Source organism: Odocoileus virginianus, chromosome 27, assembly GCF_023699985.2.
Source record: "Odocoileus virginianus isolate 20LAN1187 ecotype Illinois chromosome 27, Ovbor_1.2, whole genome shotgun sequence".
NCBI lineage: Eukaryota > Metazoa > Chordata > Mammalia > Artiodactyla > Cervidae > Odocoileus > Odocoileus virginianus.
Window position 1 is genome coordinate 38691066 of NC_069700.1, and position 15921 is coordinate 38706986.

General features: G+C 37.5%; 1 protein-coding gene across 1 annotated transcript in view; it reads right to left on the reverse strand.

Annotated features, from left to right (window-relative positions):
- The window catches only part of BMP5 (bone morphogenetic protein 5), a 138947-nt gene that overhangs the window by 54009 nt on the left and 69017 nt on the right, over positions 1-15921 (reverse strand). Inside the window, exon 2 of the mRNA XM_020879742.2 lies at positions 10126-10318. Within this exon, the coding sequence (XP_020735401.1) occupies positions 10126-10318 (193 nt within the window). The remainder of the gene's footprint in view (positions 1-10125; positions 10319-15921) is intronic.

Here is a 15921-nt window from a genome sequence, read left to right on the forward strand (position 1 = left end):
CTGCACGTCCATCGATGAGGGGATGGATAAAGAAGATGAGGTACCTAGATACAATGGAATACTACTCAACCGTAAAAAAGAACAAATTCTGCCACGAGCAGCAACAGCAATGGATCTAGTGAATATCATATGAAGTGAAGTAAGCCAGAAAGAGAAAGACAAATCCACCTGATACCAATTATGTGCAGAAACTAGAATATGACACAGATGAACCTATCTATGAAACAGAAACAGACTCACAGTCATAGAGAACAGATCTGCAGTCACCAAGGTTGAGGAGACTTTGGGGGCAAGGACGGAGTGGAGTTTGGGATTAGCAGATGCAAACTATTATATATAGGATGGATAAACAACAAGGTCCTCCAGTCTAGCACAGAAAACTAAATTTAACACCCCATGATAAACCATCATGAAAGAAGATATGGAAAATTACATATATATATATATTATATATATATTCACACATAACTGAGTCACTTTACTGCACAGTAGAAATTCACACTACATTATAAATCAGCTATACTTCAATAAAGAATCAGAAAAATATACTTAGACATTAAAAAAAAAAGCTCTTACTCATTTTCAAAGGCCCAACTTAAGGGTAAATGCCTCCCAGTGGCTTTCCCCAAGGTTCTTCACCCTCCCACATGAAGAATTAATTACCCTCATTTGTATTTCCACAACGCGTAGTACATACTTACATCATACTGCTTAGCACATTGTTTTACAGTTATTAAAGCCTGTGTGTTGCAAGCCCACCTCAACCCCAGCCTCAGGCTATGAGCTGTGAGGATCTTACTTACTTGCCTTGGGTGCCCTGTGCTGGCCATGTGCAAGGTGCTCAGCAAAAGCATGGTCAACTCAGATGTATTATCTGGAAAATTCAATCATGTGGAAACCTCATTTCCCAATAATGCCAGATATATGAGGTGTGACTGAAAAGTGATGCTTTCTATACAGAATATGAGGCTGTCTGCCTCACACGAAAAGATTAAATAAGTGAAATGATGCAAAGCATGTTAAATTTTTACCAAGAAAAATAAAGATTTGGATAAATATCAGAACACTCTTTTAAATGGCACACATTTAAATAGGAGTATGAATAAATGAAGGAGGTGGGAGATGATAGGAATAAAATCTATAATTTTAAGAGTTTTGGGTCTTGCTAAGATAAATAAGTGTGAAAAGAGATGACATCATGTGTCTGTCTCTTTCATATTTGATTACATAACACTATCAAAGTATTTATAGAGTAGAGGGTTAGTAGATCAGACAGTGTCTTGAACATAAAATATATCTATAAAGCAAAAACCTATATTACTGCAAGGACCCCCACCCTGGCACTCCTAGACGATACCTTAAGGGAAGTAAGCTTTAAATATGAGAAATTATATATATGCACACACATATATGGTCTTCCCAGGTGGCGCTATTGGTAAAGAATTTGCCTGCCAATGTAAGAGACGTAAGAGATGTGGGTTTGATTCTTGGAGGGAAGATTCCTTGGAGAAGGGCATGGCAACCCATCCCAGCATTCTTGCCTGTAGAATCCCGTGGATAAAGGAGCTTGGCAGGCTACAGTCTATAGGATAGGGTCACAGAGTCAGTCACGACTGAAGCAACTTAGCACACACACACACACACACACACACACACACACACACACACATGCGTGTTTGCAATGTCAAATACACTGCCTTAAAGAGTACAGTCTGCATTGACTTTTCAATGGCTTCTTGGTTGAATTCAAAACACTATCACATCTTATACTATATATGAAACATATAGCCTACAAGGACCTACCTACTGCATGGCACAAGGAACTGTGCTACAGTTAATATATTTTAATAACCAGTAATAGGTGAAAATGTAGATGGTAGGCTTCCCTGGTGGCTCAGAGGTAAGAATCTGCCTGCCAGTGTAGGAGACACAGGTTTGATCCCCGGGTTGGACAAATCCCCCGAAGAAGGAAATGGCAATCCACTCCAGTATTCTTAACTGGGAAATTCCATGGACAGAGAGGACCCTGGCAGGCGACAGTCTATGGAATCACAAAAGAGTCAGACATGACTTTGCGCCTAAACAACAACATATATGCATGTACAAATGTATAACTGAATCACTTTGCAGTTCACCTGAAACTAACACAACGTTGTAAATCAACTGTATTTAAATAAAATATTTTAAAAAACACTAAAAGAGTACATCAAGGCTATATACTGTCACCCTGCTTATTTAAATTATATACTGGGTACAACACGACAAATGCAAGGCTGGATGAAGCACAAGCTGGTAACAAGATTGCCGTGAGAAATATCAATAACCTCAGATATGCAGAGGACACCACCCTTATGGCAGAAAGCAAAGAGGAACTAAAGAGCCTCTTGATGAAAGTGAAAGGGGAGAGTGAAAATCTGGCTTAAAACTCAACATTCAGAAAACTAAGATCATGGTATCCAGTCCCATCACTTCGTGGGAAATAGATGGGGAAACAATGGTAACATTGGCCTACTTTATTTTCTTGGGCTCCAACATCACTGCAGATGGTGACTGCAGCCACAAAATTAAAAGACACTTGCTCCTTGGAAGTGCAGTTATGACCAACCTAGACAGCATATTAAAAAGCAGAGACATTGCTTTGCCAACAAAAGTTCATATAGTCCAAGCTATGGTTTTTCCAGTGGTCATGTACGGATGTGAGAGTTGGACCATAAAGAAAGCCGAGCGCTGAAGAATTGATGCTTTTGAACTGTGGTATTGGAGAAGACTCTTGACAGTCCCTTGGACTGCAAGGAGATCCAACCAGTTAATCCTAAAGGAAATCAGTCCTGAATATTCATTGGAAGGACTGATGTTGAAGGTGAAGCTCCAATACTTTGGCCACCTGATGCGAAGAACTGACTCATTGGAAAAGACCCTCATGCTGGGAAAGACTGAAGGCTGGGGGAGAAGACAGAGAATGAGATGGTTGGATGGCATCACCGACTCTATGGACATGAGCTTGAGCAAGCTCTGGGAGATGATGAAGGACAGGGGAGCCTGGCGTGCTGCAGTCCATGGGATCGCAAAGAGGCGGGCATGACTGAGCAACTGAACAACAACAAAGTACATACATAAAACCCACATGATTGATGATGAAAGTTTGAAGAGGTGACCAAGACTTGAAAGTGTCCAAAAATACTAGTTCCTTTTTCTATCTCCATTTCAGTTGTTGAGAAATATAAGAAGCCACAAAAAATTAATAATCCACAAATAACAGCAATTCAGTATTAAAATTAGTTTTTCAAATTGAAATTCTTTGCATTTTAACAGTAATCACCTGATAAATAAATGAAGTATTTTTAATCCATTCTTCCTCACTTTCAGAGAATTACAGACAAGGTTTTTAATTGTCAAGAACATTTTGCATAAAAAAATGGAAAGAAATAAACTGTGTTCATCCTATGCCTCTCATAGCCAGAGAAAAATAAGAGCAACTTTTTTTTTTAATCCAGGTGTTTTGTTCAATTTAGTTCAGCTTTTTGCCTCTGTCTACCTGAAATGTTGGATTATTATTTTGTAAAGAAACATGTAAAGCTGTTTCATTATCTTCTTTCACCCAACAATTCTTATGCTTGTTTCTGATTATAAAAATAATTTTCACTATAAAAAGTACATAAAGGGGACTGAATTAAAATTTAAGATTACCACCAAGCTGTTAATGAAGACTTGCTGCTTCCTTCATTTTGCACATGAATTCATTCTAACTAATATAACTATATGTATAATGCATAAATAAGATTTTTCATACTTTTATTTAATTAACATTACAGCCTAAGCACTTTCCAGTGTTACTATTAAATAAAATATCTTTAAAAAACACTATTTCTTTTTGCTGTATAAAGTGTAGCATGTCAATATTTCAGGAAACAAAGTACAACTTTTTCTCTTCTCTAAAATTCAAATATTCTCAACTTATGCAATGGTAACCAGTAATACTGTGATAAACATTTATATGTGAATCTTTGTCTAATTTTCTACATCTATGATATTTCTGTAAAATAAATTCATGGATAAGCAGTCTCCCATTCTCTTTGACTGTATTTTACAGGACAATTTGATTATTTATTTAAAACTTGGGTTTTCAAGAACAAGCTCACAAATAGCTTCAACCGCTCATAAGCTGGATGGTGTTCATTTCATTATTAGACTTAAGAATGTACCAATTCCTTTCATATGAATCAAAGATCAGGTGATTTTTTATTAAGGAAAGTCAACTAGCATCATTTTGCTTACTTTATGTTGACATAATAATAGCAAATGGTAGCTACTGTTATTATAGTAACCACCTACTTTTTGTTACCTTTTGTATACAACTCCCTAAATCCTAGTAAAATAGATGCTCCGAGAAAGCTGTTGATGTATTTATTAAGTATCAACTCTGGTCTTAGCACTGTAATAAGCACTAGTCCTTCCCACACCATCTGAAATATTTTTATTGTTCTGAAATGCTTATTTTTGCTTTTATTTCTGGTTAGATTTATAAACTGGAACTTCAAGATGTACTTTCTCTATATGGGAATTCTGAAGTCTGTGCTCTTATTACTATACACTACCATTGTCTACAATGGTTCTGAAATCCTATATAGAAATGTGAAATACACTCTGAGGTGTATATGCCCTTTCTACAGCTTCTGTCCCTTAAATATCTTTCCTTAGCAGAGAAACTGGAGTCCAAAAAGGAGGTCCTAGATTTACAGACAATGACACAGCATAGGATTGCATTTTATTACACTGTGAGTAGGGCTCCCCAGGTGGTGGGAGAGGTAAAGAACACTCCTGCCAACGCAGGAGACATAAGAGACACTGGTTCCATCCCAGGGTCCAGAAGATCCCCTGGAGAAGGGCATGCCAACCCACTGCAGTATTATAATCTTGGCTGGAGAATCCCATGGACAGAGGAGCCTGGCGGGCTACAGTCCACAGGGTTGCACAGAGTTGGACAAAATTGAAGAGACTTAGCACACATTCACACTGTGGATTAATGAACCACTGGCAGTGGATGAATGCTTTTTTCATACATAAGGAAGGCATTTTGCAAGAGATTCTCCAACCTGGACAATGATCCATAAAATTGAAGTGCCAGGCAAGCATGTATACATTTGCATGTTTCAAAGATTTAAACAAATAATAGGGAACAAATTCCATACACATTAGCAAATACACAGAAGACAATAAGTATAGCATAAGCTTACAGTAGAAAACCGAGAACTTCCAGATGTTCAAGATGGATTAGGAAAAGGCAGAGGAACCAGAGATCAAATGGTCAACATCTGCTGGACCATCAAAAAAGCAGGAGAGTTTCAGAAAATCATCTGCTTTTGCTTTATTGACTATGCCAAAGCCTTTGACCGTGTGGATCACAACAAACTGGAAAATTCCTAAAGAGATGGGAATACCAGACCACTTGATCTGCCTCCTAAGAAATCTGTATGCAGGTCAAGAAGCAACAATTAGAACTGGACATGGAACAACAGACTGGTTCCAAACTGGGAAAGGAGTATATCAAGGCTGTGTACTGTCACCTTGCTTATTTAATTTATATGCAGAGTACCTCATGTGAAATGCCAGGCTGGATGAAGCACAAGTTGGAATCAAGATTACCAGGAGAAATATCAATAACTTCAGATATGCAGATGACATCACCCTTACGGCAGAAAGAGAAGAGGAACTAAAGAGCCTCTTGATGAATGTGAAAGAGAGTGAAAAGGCTGGCTTAAAACTCAACATTCAAAAAACTAAGACCACAGCACCCAGTCCCATCACTTCATGGCAAATAGATGGGGAAACAATGGAAACAGTGACAGACTATTTTCTTGGGCTCCAAAAATCACTGCAGATGGTGACTGCAGCCATGAAATTAAATGATGCTTGCTCCTTGGAAGAAAAGCTATGACAAACCTAGAGAGCCTATTAAAAAGCAGAGACATTACTTCATCAACAAAGATTCTGTCTAGTCAAGTCTATGATTTTTCTACTGGTCATGTATGGATGTGAAATTTGGACCATAAAGAAAGCTGAGCACCGAAGAATTTATGCTTTTGAACTGTGGTGTTGGAGAAGACTCTTCAAAGTCCCTTGGACTGCAAGGAGATCCAACCAGTCCATCCCAAAGGAGATCAGTCCTGGGTGTTCATTGGAAGGACTGATGCTGAAGCTGAAACTCTGATACTTTGGCCACCTGATGTGAAGAGCTAACTCATTGGAAAAGACCCTGATGCCGGGAAAGATTGAAGGCAGGGGGAGAAGACAGAATGAGATGGTTGGATGGCATCACCAACTCGATGGACATGAGTTTGAGCAAGCTCTAGGAGTTGGTGATGGACATGGAAGCCTGGCATGCTGCAGTCCATGGGGTCACAAAGAGTCGGACACAACTGAGCAATTGAATTGAACTGAACTGAACAGGAGAAAATCACAACGTAGCAACAGTACTTAATAGTAAATATTCAAAAATGTGAACTTGCTAGAACTGAATTAATATTCAATTGAATTCACTGAATTAAATATTTCAAAATAATATTCATTAAATTGAATAGAATCCTATCCAGGCTATGCAATTCTAGAGTCTGGAATGGTAGAGTGAGAAAACACCAATCAATAAGGGTGATGGTGACCCCATAGAATGAGTTTGGAAGTTTACCTTCTTCTGCAATTTTCTGGAAGAGTTTGAGTAAGATAGGTGTTAGCTCTTCTCTAAATTTTTGGTAGAATTCAGCTGTGAAGCCATCTGGTCCTGGGCTTTTGTTTGCTGGAAGATTTCTGATTACAGTTTCGATTTCCTTGCTTGTGATGGCTCTGTTAAGATCTTCTATTTCTTCCTGGTTCAGTTTTGGAAAGTTATACTTTTCTAAGAATTTGTCCATTTCATCCAAGTTGTCCATTTTATTGGCATAGAGCTGCTGGTAGTAGTCTCTTATGATCCTTTGTATTTCAGTGTTGTCTGTTGTGATATCTCCATTTTCATTTCTAATTTTGTTAATTTGGTTCTTCTCTCTTTGTTTCTTAATGAGTCTTGCTAATGGTTTGTCAATTTTGTTTATTTTTTCAAAAAAACAGCTTTTAGCTTTGTTGATTTTTGCTATGGTCTCTTTAGTTTCTTTTGCATTTATTTCTGCCCTAATTTTTAAGATTTCTTTCCTTCTACTAACCCTGGGGTTCTTCATTTCTTCCTTCTCTAATTGCTTTAGCCGTTAAAAAGAATTCATTTGAATCAGTTCTAATGAGATGGATGAAACTGGAGCCCATTATACAGAGTGAAGTAAGCCAGAAAGATAAAGAACATTACAGCATACTAACACATATATATGGAATTTAGAAAGATGGTAATGATAACCCTATATGCAAAACAGAAAAAGAGACACAGATGTACAGAACAGACTTTTGGACTCTGTGGGAGAAGGCGAGGGTGGGATGTTTCGAAAGAACAGCATGTATATTATCTATAGTGAAACAGATCACCAGCTCAGGTGGGATACATGAGACAAGTGCTCAGGCCTGGTGCACGGGGAAGACCCAGAGGAATCGGGTGGAGAGGGAGGTGGGAGGGGGGATCGGGATGGGGAAATACATGTAACTCCATGGCTGATTCATGTCGATGTATGACAAAACCCACTGAAATGTTGTGAAGTAATTAGCCCCCAACTAATAAAAATAAATGAAAAAAAAATAAATAAATAAATAAAATTTAAAAAAAAAAGAAAACACCAATCAAAGAGATACATGTAGTTTAGATTTTAGAAATTATTTTCAAAGAGTTAGGAAAAATATCAGTGAAATTCTGGATCTTACAGTAGATTTAAACACATATTAAAATAATTAAAGACTTAACCAAATTATACCCAAGAATAGTGATAAAGCAGTCAGACAAAGTGGTAGAAACACTGAGAGCAACATATTTAAAATTAGTTATAATTAGAGAAATACCAAAGTTTCCAAATAGACAAATGTTCCATTTTTGGAGAGAAATGAAATTTTCCAAAACTATTATATCTGATTAAGTATCAATACTCATAAATATTTCAAAATGTATTATTAACAAAACTCAGCATATGTTCATTCATAAATAAACCTATAAATATATATCAATGAATAATTAATAAATAATTATAAATATTAGCATTTTCTAATTACAAGTGTATTAGTCCTTTATTCTCATCATTGTTATTATGTCTTAAATTATTTATCTGTAGTAACATACTTACAACATAGAGTGAAAACAAGCTCAAAGCATAGCTAGTATCCTGAGCAGATAGAACAATGGACCTAAATAAAAGTTAGGACCATTAATTGTGGTCAATGTAAATGTCTATATTTAGATTCAAGCAAATTAATAGGGGCCTGGTGTACAAACAGTTCCTGTAAAAAATACTTGGCATGTTGAATAATCAAGTACAGATTTAACATACCTAAAAATAAATTGCAAATAGTCAAAAAGTAAGATAATTCAAGCATTTTAGGATATGTCCATGGAAGGAGTACCCCATTCATGGCTAATGATAATTTCAAAGTTGTAAATCATATCAAACAAATTCATAGTTCTGATTCTAAAAATAAAAAATTACTTAAGACACTATCCCTTGTTTCAGGATGTCACAAGCCCAAATGTCAAAACAGACATAGTAAAAAAGAAATATAAATGAAGGATTTATTAACTATGGCAATATAATTAAATAGTATTTGGATCATTACTTTCAATTCTAGTCATTTAATTTTAAAAGACACCACCATTATTTAGTATTTAAAAAAATAAAGTAGTGAGAAAATAATTCGTATCTTTTTATAAATGGAACCACCAGACTGAGATTTAAAACAAACAAAAAAACTCACCCGTAGACAAATAGCTAGTATGTGTTACAGCTGAGAAAAGAGCAGCGATATTTCTGCTTTGAAATCACTGCTCTGAAAATAACATTGAACGGGGAAAAGCTTCCATCAAGGTGTGTCCTGTTGAACCAGTGTTTCATAGGATATTATTGATAACCAAAGAAAAAGATTCTGTAGTTTTTTGAAGAAGACTAGGTAAAACTAAATTGACAGGTTTCTTTGCTGACAAGACTATACTATTCTGATATGAATGGTGAAGCACCTAAAACAGTCTGACAAGGAGACTTTTGAAATGCATTTGACCCCAGAAGGATTTTATTCTCTTCTTTCACTGAGTATTATAAGGAGCTAGTTTCTATGGAACACTCACTGGAAAATCGTGTCCACTTTAACACCAAAATAAATAAATAAATAAATGCAAATGTCAGGAGCTAGAAATATTCAATGAGGAGAAAGAGGCCTCAGCAGGTTCATGATAGCTGTCTCTAAATGTTTGTCTTGTCAAAGAAGGACATAGTATTTCATCAAAGTGGAAATCTAGATTAATGAATGGAAAACAAATTTCACCTCAATATAATATCTCAATGAGAATTTAAAAAAAAAATGTAAGAGCAATCCAACAAAAGTGCTTATCGGTTGTCAAAGGTTTTATTCAAGCAATTTCTACATTGGTGGAAGGTCTGGAAATACCACTAAATTCCACCAGTTCTTATATTTGATAGCTCATTTGCAGTAACTATCAGCTGAGGTTTTCATACATTTAGAATGACAGATTCTCTGTCCATTTTTGTACCATTTTGAATTAAGCATTTTATAGACAGAAGACAAACAGATGAGCTGTCAGAATTTACTGCAAATACAAAACCCGCATAAGAAGTATACACAGTTTACACTTAACACCAGGAAAAAATAAAATCACTCTAACTTAAAAAACAAGTGATTTAAATAATGTTAATCGTAAATTCCATATGGCCAGAATTAAAATGGAAGTTTTCTCATTTAGGAAACGAGGCTACAGGCCTGGAGAACACATACAGGGGAGCATAAGACCATCGAGCACAGATCGGCGTCGGGAGTACGAAAAAGCTGTGAAATATACGAGGCACGTTCAGTTACAAGTGGCTTCCACGTGTCTATACATGCCTTGGTGCCATCACATGCAAACAAGCATGATTCAATACATTACACGGGTTATCAACGGATTTTACTACGGTGTAACGTGCATCTGCTAGGATAATAAGTCAGATGAAATACTGATACCTATTTGCATATTCCTTGATGATCTGATATATGCTAATCTTAATGGTTTCGTTTTCAAACCGGCCGTTGCTCCGATCCTTGTATATCCGGAATTCTGCTGCCGTCACTGCTTCTCCATGAGGAATCTGCGTGAGATCGAACCGGAATTCTTTGTAATGCCTTCGCTGGTGCGAAAAATCTTTGTCTCTTTCAACTGGAATCAACAAACAGAAAAGGAAGTAAAATGTTAGTCCTTTATTAAGTATGGAAATTAATGGTGAATTCTTTCACTTTGGAAAACAAACAAGCAGGATGTTATAAAACTGGGAAAACACTAAAACCACAGACTCATACGTGTTTCTAGTTAAAGGAAATTCCACAAACCAACAGCCTTTAGTTCAAAAGCAATATAACCTCTGCGGTTTTATACAAATTCCTGGCTCCTAAATGGAAAGGTTATCCAAAAATGTTTTTTAAAGGGCTGGTTGTAAAGTTATTACTAGTGTGTGTATCCAGTACCGGAACAGAGGAGGCTTCATACAAGAATTAGGACTCTGTGATAGAACGCTCCAGAGTTCCAGGTGAGGTCAGCGGGGAGATTTAGCACAGCCAAGGGAGGAAAATCGGAAGGCGGCCGAGGGAGCTGCCGGCACAGCGGGACTGTGTTTATGAAATTTTAGAGGTCAAGGAAATAAAACAAATTCATTTTCACAAGGAAGATTATTTCTAAAATGTCTTCCCAGGAGAGTTTTTCCCTCCTTTTAGCAAATGCAGTGCTCTATTTTTTTTTTTTTTTTAATGCACTTTCATTAGTTCTTCGTGGTTACTGAGCGCAACCTCCCCCATCGCCCCCCGCCCCCACCGGTGGTTCAGCAGCATCCAGTCTCCCAAGCCCTCCGCCTGTTCTTAGGCTCCGTGATTGAGAGGGGAACACGATTCCGCCTTCAGCAACCTTCCTACCAAAAGAGGTCAGAGAATTTTTCCTCTTGGGAATATGGAGGAGTGTTGAACTCAGGACAGGAAGTGTCAGGCATATCATTACATAATCTGGCTTTATAAAATGCTGTATTGCTTGATACAGTCTGTGCTTGTTATCCACTAGGGGTCTTGGCCTTCTCTGATCAGTAGAAATTGATCAGAGGTCAGACAAGGCTTTGCTGGGGGCCCTGGTGCAGCAGCAGGGAGCAAAAGCAATAGATGCCCTTGCTTGCTGCTGAGGGGAGGGTGGCAGTGAGCTGGCTCCTTATATGAGCTGAGGGTAAGAGTGGGTCCAGGGGTCAGGCCAGAGGGATGGCTTAGGTGGTGCTGTGTGCAGGGGAAATGTGCGGGATTTTGCTCTCAACACCCTATTTTTGCTCCAGGCTCTTTAGAAGTGGCAGTTGAGTTTTTGATCTTTTTGTATCTTGTTGTCTGTATTTTGCCCCAACTGGCATACACATAGATATTTTTAGTCCCTTATAAGTTTCTTTGTAGTTTTTTACTCAAGGAGACCAGTCCAGGTGCAGGCACTGCAGTGAAGAGTCCTGCATCCCAGCTTGGCTCACGCTGGGTACCAAAGTCTTTCTTAAAGAGCAACCTAATGAAAGGGCACATGTTTAGTAATGACATATCATCTGGTAGAATTAAGTTTCTCAGCATTGGTAGGTTTCTTAAATCTCAGTTAACTCAGATAATATTGGACAGAGAAGACTGGCAGGTGACGCTCCATACGGTCGCAGAGAGACACGACTGAAGCAATTTAGCATGCATAGGACAGGTTACAAAATATCCACTGCCAAATACAGTGTTCCAGGTGTCTCACAAACCTACAATAATATTTTTACATACATTCAGTGATATTTCACTGCTAAAATGCCATTAAAGAAGATAAAAGATGTATGCTATAAAAACAACTCACAAAGTTTGTTAATTGCATTAAGATACAAGAATATCTTCAGGAGATTAATTGAAATTCCAACCTTGCTGGAAATTTATGACATTGGGGTCCTAAACTAGAGGAAAGTTCAGGATTAAGGAAGAAAGAAGGCAATTCTGATCATTGAGGAGTGATTTTGGGGAACCGAGGCTGTTGGACACTTAAGTTACCAGCATCAGACAGGTTCCAAGTCTGAGAGAAAGCTCATGATAAAGAAACCCACAGTTCTTTGCCTTTATCCTCCAAAATAATCTCTGGTTTATTTTTCCTAGAGGAGTAGCAGGTAGTTTAGGACAGCAAGAAGCTCAACCCCACCTCCACCTTAGATACCTACCCCAGCAAAAAGGAAAATGTAAGCTATACCTGGAGGCATCTTCATCCCATGAACTTGAAAAGAACGGTGCTCTCAGGCTGCCTAGTTACACCAACCCCATCTCCCATGACTCATGAACTTTTGTTTTATTTAAATATCATTATCTTGGTCCTAAGGGCTTCCCTTGTGGCTCAGCTGGTAAAGAATCCGCCTTCAATGTGAGAGACCTGGGTTCGATCCCTAGGTTGGGAAGATCCCTGGAGAAGTGAAAGACTACCCACTCCAGTATTCTGGCCTGGAGAATTCCATGGACTGTATAGTGTAGTCCATGGGATCGCAAAGAGCTGGGCATGGCTGAGCAACTTTCACTGGTCCTAAAAGAGGTTCACTCCTGGAGAAATTAATTAACCTTTCCCTAAATAAGGAAGATGACTGCATTTTTAAGATCGTATTTTGTTCCATAAATTAAATCGCTTTTTATGTCTAAACTTCAGCTGGCTATAGTATAGTCTGCTATGAACAAGTCTCCACCTTCAAAGTGTAAGGGCAGAAAATTACCTACAAACTGGATTTCCAATAGCTAGAGTGTACATATGAATTTAAAATCAGCCAAAACTCTTTTTTACAGAGCACTACATTTAATTCACTGTAAACTACTTCTTTTCTGATCTTAATTGAGACAAAACAGATGACATCATGAAACAAATTTAAATAAAACTGTTCTAAGAATTTTATTAACATTAACACATTACATTTTATAACAACCTGTGGGGCAGGTTCTATTATCATCTTCATTTTGAAGATGAAGAAACTGCGGAGGCAGAGTAAGGAATCTTTGCCAAATGATTTGAATCTGTTAGGTAGAAAGTTAGGCAGCAGCAACAAGGGGTGGCCTGTCTGAAAGGGATGCAAGCTGATCTCTAAACTCCATGCCAGGCACACCCAGGAGAGCTCACAGATATGCTTCAAAGTAACCACAGAGACTTTTCCACCCCTGCACAGGCAGCCTAGGTACCCAGGCCATGCAAAATAACCACAGGGGCTTTTCTAAGTAACCTTGGGCCGTAAGGAGTCCATTAAGGGCTCATGAATATTTTACATTTAATTATAACAGACTGAATTATGGGAAGACATAAACAGCACAGTCTGTTGTTATATAATTTGCAGTAGTCAATTTTCCTTGCGGGTTTGCCCATATGAATTCCCTTTCATTGACTGGTGGTGGGTGTGAGTCCTACTTTGCACAGGGCATAGCCAAAAGTAGGAACTGGAAGTATGAAAGGGGGAAGCCAAGAGGAATTGATAGGAAGAATGAGAACTCCTTTGGGGCCAGCCTGCTCCCGTCTTGGGAGTGTCTGTCTTCTAAAAGATCTGTGAGCCGAACTGAGCTGTAACTTGTCTGTTGTTCTACACCTTTTTCTCCATTGCTCCAGGCTTTTGTTGTGAAAAGATAAGAACCGAGGAAGAGAAATAAACTGACCTGACAAATCCAAACACTTGAACCAAACTGTGATTCTTAACATGAGGCTGGGCTGCTTGTGCTATAAGAGACTGTTACTTTGTCCTAAGTATTTATGCTTTAATAAAGATCAGATAAATTAGAAGTTTGGGATTAACAGATACGCACTACCATATATAAAATAGGTCAACAACAAGGACCTACTCTATAGCACAGGGAACTATACTCAATACCTTGTAATAACCTATAATGGAAAAGAATCTGAAAAAGAATATGTATATGCATACATATATGTATGAATCATTTTGCTGCACACTTGAAACTAACACAACATAGTAAATAAACTAAATTTCATTTTTTAAAAAAGCAAATAAAAGATCTGAAATTTTGCATTTACAAGTCCAAAATCCAAAAAGCTCTGTAAACTGAAATTTTGGCTTTAGCTTCAATTGGCAGAAAAACTGAAAATTAACCAATTTGAGATGATTTTTAAAGTCCCCATTTATCCCCACTTTATATTTATTGCTTTGCTGCAGAAATGTTCTGTTTGTTTGAGTGGGTGGCACTGATCCAGACTCTGCTTGAGAAATTCCACACTTTAGACTCTAAGCACTCATCAGTCATTCAAAAGTGTATATTCTCTATTCTGAAAGTCAATATTCAAAATTCTGAGTGATAACAACCATTATTCAATTTTCCATTAACAATCAATTTTGCATTTGAAATTTAGACAAAAATAGCTGTAATTTTGAACCTCAGAACTTTGACATGAGTTTGTTAAGGTCCAATCTAAAGCATGCACCTGCATGATGCAGATGAGTATTGAATTCATATTATGTAAAGTCATCTACTGTTCTGGAATCCCTGGTGAGATGTTAGTGTAATAAAGTGGAAAGCTAGAGTTTCAGCTGTTATTATAAAATTTCAGTTTTCTAATCCAGGCTCTTTAACCTAACCCCTTAAGGGGGCAGATTTTCAAAGAGTTTAATAAAATTTTATATTAAATATACCACACAGAATAAAGTTTCAGAGCAGATTTGCCTAGCAATTCAAATTCCTATATCCTACTGCTTTGAATTATAATTGCACCGGTAAATTCCATGGGACATGTTGCAATGAGTAATGGAATAAAAGTAGTATTTATATAGCCTTGCACTCCTAATGATGCTCACAAATATTCACAAGGTAATCTCAGTTACCTAGGGAAGTGTCAAATACTAATATCCCCAACTTAAGAAAAAGAAATTGGGTGATGACAGCTAGGCAGTAACAGATGTCTGTCTTCTAAAGCTCATTATAAATCTTTGTTCAATGTCCATACCACCTACATAATGACGTCCTACTTAGGGACTAGTTCATTGTTAGTACAGGTGACTCTTGAACAATACAGGGGCCAGGAAAACTGACCTCCTGCACAGTCAAAAATCTGTGTGCAAGTTTGACTCCACAAAACTTAACTACTAATAGCCTACAGTTGACTGGAAGCCTTACTTGTATAATAAACTTTTGATTAACACATATTTTGTATGTTATAAGTATATCTATGTATATTGTATGCATTCATGACATACTTAACTTTTTCTTAATTTTTCTGATTTTTCTAGGTCATTATGTTCATGTCTGAGCTTTTTCAAACTGCTTCAAATCTCCGAAAACGTTTCCAATATGGTTATTGAAAAGTCTGCTTATTAGTGGATCCATGAGGTTCCAACTGTGTTGTTTTGGGGATCAACTGTATATTTCAACAATCTTTATCAGCAATACACAAAAATGTGGAGGACAGGTGAAAAGCAAGGGTTTGATTACCAGTGTATAATCAGCATCTAACCCAACAAAATATTGATTCAAAGAAATCTCCTAATAAACTTTGGTTGAATGAAAGACTATGAATAGATCAAAGGCTGTTTCTGTCTTTACACTCAGCACCATCAAGCCACATTTCCCACTGACTGAGGGCATCATGATTTATTTGCCTCTCATCTGGGGGGAGGGGGGACATACATTGTATTTAATCTTCACAACTTTACTTATGTCCATAAGTTTCTCTTACTTGCTCAAGAGCCCACAGCCTATAATTGGGAGAGAACAGATTTCAACCCAAGATGAAGATGTCAACTTCCCAAGCCCCAA